Here is a 6,116-nt window from a genome sequence, read left to right as displayed (position 1 = left end):
TCCTCCATTTTGTACCGAGCTCAAGAGAGACGTCCTGACAATGGCAGACTGCAACCTTAATCCTCAGGATTTCTCCATAGGTGTGCACTAAGGGTAAGTCACACCACAACTAGGAACAGGTATTTTTTTAGTAAATAACACAACCTTGGGGTTTGAAGTGTGATCACATATCCTGCAAGAACGCTCTTCTTCAGGTAGACTTTTATTAAGCGGTGTGGGGCCTGCTTCGTCAGCAGTTGAGCTGAGTATGCATTTTGCCATTCCTGTGACTGATGTTCATGTTGGGGTAAAAAAATCAAAAAATGACCGGTGGGTACCTGCGTGTTCCCACTCTGTGTGGATTCTCGGGAGCCGTGCGCTGTCTGTCTCTCTGCCAGCTGCTTTCTCACATGGTCCTCTTGGTGGGCTGTTACCACACCTGACACACATCACATTCTGCAGACCGCTCTACTGTGGCACCACGCCACGCTAACCCCAGGCGTTCTATAGCCACCCTTGCCAGGCTGTCGTTCTGCCCACCAGGAACTTTGCTCACGTCCCCAGTAGCCTGGTAAAAATCAAAGTTCTAGAAACTTGTAATTTATCAATTAGATTTATAAGTTGAATTCTCAATCCACAATACATCCACACGATAAATTCACTGCCAATTAATAAAGATATAAACCGCCCACCTAGACAAGATAAAATTGACCCAGTCCACCTGGATCTGGATCATCCTGCTTTGTCGTCTCCTTCTTTATTTTTTTTCCCACTTCTCTTCCTCTTTCCTTCCTAGACTTTCCCCTGCCTACCCTTCCTTCTCATCCAGTGATAGGCTCCGCCTTATCATGAACCTGCCTTTCTGCATAATGATATCATCCTATATTTCCGTTGGTGATCAGCTTTGAATACTCCCAGATTTACCTGTGATTAGGGTGGGGATGGGCTGTTTGAAAAGTTTCTTCCCTTCTTCATTTCACTGTCAACCTTAGTCTTCCTTTGTGAGTCAGAACCACAAAGACAAGATTGGCACCCGTCTTCACAGGCACCGGTGCCCCTCTCCTTCAAGTGGCAGACAAGTACTCTGTGGTGACAAGTACTCTGTGGTGACAAGTACTCTGTGGTGACTAATGCTCACTCGCCTGGCTGTAGTGCTGAAGAGGCTCTCCAGTTTCCCTTTCAAACTCCGGTCTCAGGCTGCTACCCTGGCTCTCAGAATTGTTTTGATTATATATAAGAATATGAGTGTCTGCTTCCTGACATGGGTCTTCCTTTCCCACATTGTGTCCTGGATCCTTGCCCATGATCTGGGCTTGTTGGTTTTAGCTGCCTCTCTTGCACTGGAACAAACGTCTACTCACTCCCCTAGGAGATCCACAGAAGGCCAAAGTAATGAATCCACCCAGGTTTGAAGGGGCGAGCAGGTGAGCATACTGGGGCTACTTAGGGAGCAGGGCTGAGAGCTTACTCACAGGAACAGTGGGTCCATCACCACCTCGGAGTTCTACGCCCCTGTATAGGATGAGTACATAGATGTTACTTCATGGAGTTCCACATTCAGTTAACGTCCTATTTCCTGTAGGCTGTATAGCCAACCCCTAATTTGCAGTAGCTACTTTCACTCAGCTCCACTCACAGATTTTGACAGGAACCCCACAGAGACATATTGTCTATGGATTCTGAGCTAGACAGCTCGTGAGGCCACACCCACCCGGGAAGTGACTTAACATCAAAGTGGTATTGGTACTGTGGACACCCACTCCTCCCACTCCCCACCCCTTCTCTGCCTCCTACCGGCATCAGAGAGCCTGGCTGCAGCTTCTTGCTGTGAACCTCCCCCATTCAAAGACCTCAGAAGAGGAGGCCCCCTCCTCTGCCCTGTGGGCTCCAAATGTTTTTCACAGACCCCACCATGCTGTCTGAATCACTCTCTTCAGAGCTTCTGCCATACTTTGGCATCTGTCTGTCTGTCTATGGCCTTTATCGCCTTTCTAATAAAGCCTCCAGCCCTGTAATCCGTGCCAGCATCCTCATGAACCACCAAGTCCCCACAGCAAAATCTAACAGGGAGCTGGTTGGCTGGAGGGAGAAACAGCTAGACTCTCAGGTGAGGATCCTGCAGGTGTCTCCGCATCTTTTCATCTTCTGTTACAAAGTGTGAACGGCTTCATCCCCATTGTCATATTCGAACCTTTCATTGTATCATTTTACTTACTTTATTGCCATGGTTACTGGGTCAGGGTTATCTCTACTCCGAAATGGCCATGGGAGGATCATGTTGTGCCTAAAAGAAAAAAGACAGATGACACTTATGTACAGAAATAAGGTTGGGGAAAAAAATCACTGCCATTGAAGGGGTGTGTGTTAGCTGAGAGAGAGGGGGTGGGAGGGGGAGGGGGGAGTTGTATTGTAAGCCGGGTTACAATAATTCTTTATTCTTTGGTGAAAACATAGTAACAATAGCCCTTTGTCTTTCTCTGAAATTTTCTCTGCTTTTCTTTTCTTTTTTCTTTTTTCTTTTTTTTCTTTTCTTTCTTTTTTTTTTTTTTAACTTTTACAATGTCTGTGCAGCCCACGTTGGGCTTCTTTATTTTATTTTATTTTTTTATATTTTATTTTTTTTTCACGTTGGGCTTCTTGTTGAAGAAGTTTTCAGTTCTATAATCACAAGTGTGTGCGTCACATACCTGATAGTTGGGCCTTTATTAACAACAGAAACGGAAGCACCCAGTATGTATCTCAGCCAAGCAGTGACAGAAAAAACAGCCAGCTCCTCTGTGATGTTGTAAAGATCCCAAGGTACAACCAAGACACCTGGTAATGGGATATTAAAGACAACTTTAAAAGGATACCAGAATCCTATTTAATTTTAATTAGTTATTGCTTTTGCCTCAAATTACAAACATAATCTTAATAGGAAATATACATCAAATACAAAAGTATGTTCTTCTTCAACCCTAGACTATCTCATTCTTTTCACCTCAGGCCCCACGGGGGGGGGGGGTTCAGTTTCCCTCTTCTTAGAAGTAACTGCCACTTGGAACACACTGTCCTTCCCTCTTCCAGCTTCTTTGTCTTAGACATCAAGGAATTTAAAACAGACTTAGCAACTGACTTGAGAACAAATTGACAGGAGTTTGAGAGGGGAAAAATGCAGGAAGCCGGTGATACTTGGCAGCTGCCTGGGAGAGAGGCTGGATCAGAAAAAAAGAGAAAAAAAAAAAAAAAAAAAAAAAAAAAAAAAAAAAAAAACCCTGACGCTTTATGAACCGGGGGTCAAGCAAGCAAAACGGGCTGAGCGGAGGCAGTCTGTCAGCAGCTGCATGGAGTATGGGGAGCAGGGGAGCAGGGGAGCAGGGGAGCAGGGTGGGATGCCAAGAGTATCAAGGCGAGCAACCTTAGGATGCTGGCTAGTGTCCAAAGAGAGAGATGGAGAGGGGAAAGGATTCAGAGAGCAGCCAGCTCAGGACGAACACCTATAAATAACCGCGGTGAGGGAGGAGCTCCTGGGATATGTGGATGCCTCAGCGAGGTAGTCTCCCCCGCCCCCGCCCCCGTCCCTGCCCCCTCCCCCAACTCCTGTTGCTTCTCATTTCATCAAGGGGTGAGTATGGACAATAGCCAGAAAACCCAGTGTGCTAACCCTCTATGTTTTGGTGGGTTTTATACTCTTTCTAAAGTCACTAGAACAGACAGCTTTCCTGAGGGGTGTTTTCTTGTTCAGGTGATTGACAGCTCCATTTAGATTAACTCCTGAGGGAAGAGGACAATAGTAAACTTTTGTTCCTAACCTGAGAGTCCGGCCTAGATAATAATCTTACGACCTTCTGTCAGTTCAGAATGTCATCTCTTTATCCAGGCCCAGAGACACAACGGCTTAGATATCATTCTTTTGGGCAGTGATCATGGAAGAGAACAGATTAAGAGAGAACTTAAGAAAAAGAGAACAAAAATGAATGCTTAATACTTACCTGGCAGGGGAGAAATGATCATGAGAGGGGTAGATTTTCCAGTAGGGAAGCTTATCCGTTGCACTCCAATATGCTGGCCCTTTTCAACTTCCCCAGATGTGGGAGAGTCAACCACATCACCTGTGGGAGTGGGGGACTGCATCTCTGCTATTTCCTAAAGCATGCATTTATAAAAACGGCCATATTTTACCAGGAGGAACTGGCCATTCCCTGATGGGTCTCAGCAGAGCCCAGCTGTCCTGCCTTCCTCCTTTCTGTAGCCATTCTTTTATGGAGGGTTTTACATATTAAGAAGGGGCACTGTGGCACCCCCTTTCTTTATCCTTTTTATAGGTCTTCACTTGTAAAATGAGTTTATTAAGAGTGACCCAGGAGACAAGACCAGAATTGATTTTCAAAAAAAAAAAAAAAAAAAAAAAAAAAAGGTAGAGCATGCCTCTGCCCTACAGTATTTCTGATCTAAGAATGTTGGGGAAAGATCTCTGCCAAGTTTAGCTTTCTCCCACACATACCTCTTCAGGGCTCTGAGACCATTCTCTTTTGGAAAATGAAGGGCAGGCTTACTTTCTTTCCTTCTTTCTTCCTTCCTTTCTTTCTTTTCCTTCCTTCCTTCCTTCTCTCCTTCCTTCCCTCCTTCCCTCCTCTTCCTCTTCCTCTTCCTTTTGAGATTGAGAGCTTCAACTCATTTTCCTGAATTCTGACTCAACTAAAAACCAAGTTCTGGAGACTGGTTTGTTTTGGGTAGAGATCAGGGGTGGCTAGGACTTGGTGACAGTCAAGGCCCTGGCATCACAGTTCTTGGCTTTACACAATGTCAGCTATGATTTCAAGAGGTCTAGCCACTATGGTTTCAAGTCTGCTCATGTCAAACCAGTGACCTCATCATGTAAAACACAGGAGAGACAGACATTGTATATTTTCCAGAAAACAGAAAAAAGCCAACTAGTAAGTAGTTTTTGGAAAGGCATCAGATTTTCTATGCGCATGCCCTTTGACACAGCAATTCTATTTCCAGAAACTGAGCCTACAGAAATAATTACATAGATGGACAAAGATATATCATAAGGAAGGCAGATACAGCATTACTTACAATCTTGAGGAATTGGAGACCACTAAATGTCTGGCAAAAGGCAATTGGTTAAATGAATTATGAGAGAGAAGGCACTATGCACTTGAGAAGAGGTATTTAATATGTCAAATGACTACCACGCTCAGGGAATATATGTTCAAAGATCATAAACCCTAAAATCCAATGCTCTTAGTTTCAACCACCTCCAAGCAGCCCTATAAACACTTGTCCCACAGCAGAGGCCTGGAGTCTAACAAATGATCCTATAAAACACAGGATTTAAAATTTAGATTCTTAGAAGTGTAATTGCAGCTTTTACTTGTGTGTGTGTGTGTGTGTGTGTGTGTGTGTGTGTGTGTGCGTGTGTGCCACAAATTCTGAAGTTGTCATTAAATATCTTTCTTGACTGCTCTCTACATATTTATTGAGGTAGGGTCTGTAGATGAACTTGGAGCACAGCAAGTCTATTTAGCCTCAGTAGCCAACTAGACTTCTCTGTCTCTACCACTCAAGGTCTGGACTTACAGATACTTCTCTGAGTCTATGTGGACTTGACAGGGTTTCTGGGAGTCTGAACTTCAGTATTTATACTTATGTGGTAAGTGCTTCATCTACTGGGCCATTTTCCCAGCCCGGTTGTCATTTTCTCAGGATAAAAATAAACTAATACTAGACTTCAAGGACTTGAAAAATAATCAAGTAACCCAGGTACCTCAGTGGTATGGCTTGTTGTCGGTGTGTGAGCGCCTTCAGTTCAACACTTATCATAAAGCATGATTTAAAAGAAAAAGAAAAGGCAACATTACTGAGGAAAAACAATTTATTCAGATGAAAGACAAAAGCTATCACAGTATGAAGTGGGCACAAACCCAAAATACATCTGACAGAATGCACAAATTTGTAGCAGAAAATTCTGGTCCTGTGTTTTGCTTTTTTGTGCTTTAAAGACAGGTCCTTTCCATTAGCCCAGATCTAGGATGACCTGGATCCTCTTACTTAACCTTTCCAGTATAGGGTTGCTAGACACATGCCACTGTGCCCACCACAAAGTTCTCCTGCATGGAAAGATACATAAGTATATTTTTGAATATCCTTTG

At 44.0% G+C, this 6,116-nt stretch overlaps 1 protein-coding gene across 1 annotated transcript; it reads right to left on the bottom strand.

Moving 5' to 3' along the window:
- Positions 1-577: 577 nt before the first annotated feature.
- On the bottom strand, positions 578-4,092 carry LOC102557426 (uncharacterized). Its single transcript, XM_087596697.1, has 4 exons — positions 3,951-4,092; positions 2,667-2,793; positions 2,195-2,263; positions 578-1,491 (listed from the first exon to the last, which is right to left on the bottom strand). Exons 1-4 carry the CDS (start codon positions 4,090-4,092, stop codon positions 1,419-1,421), a joined length of 411 nt encoding a protein of 136 aa, XP_087452823.1. The 3' UTR covers positions 578-1,418.
- Between the last annotated feature and the right edge of the window lie 2,024 nt (positions 4,093-6,116).

Source organism: Rattus norvegicus, chromosome 19 (assembly GCF_021556685.1).
Source record: "Rattus norvegicus strain SHRSP/BbbUtx chromosome 19, alternate assembly SHRSP_T2T, whole genome shotgun sequence".
Classification (NCBI taxonomy): Eukaryota; Metazoa; Chordata; class Mammalia; order Rodentia; family Muridae; genus Rattus; species Rattus norvegicus.
The sequence above is the reverse complement of the archived record's forward strand: the minus strand, read 5'-3'. Positions and strand labels throughout refer to the sequence as shown.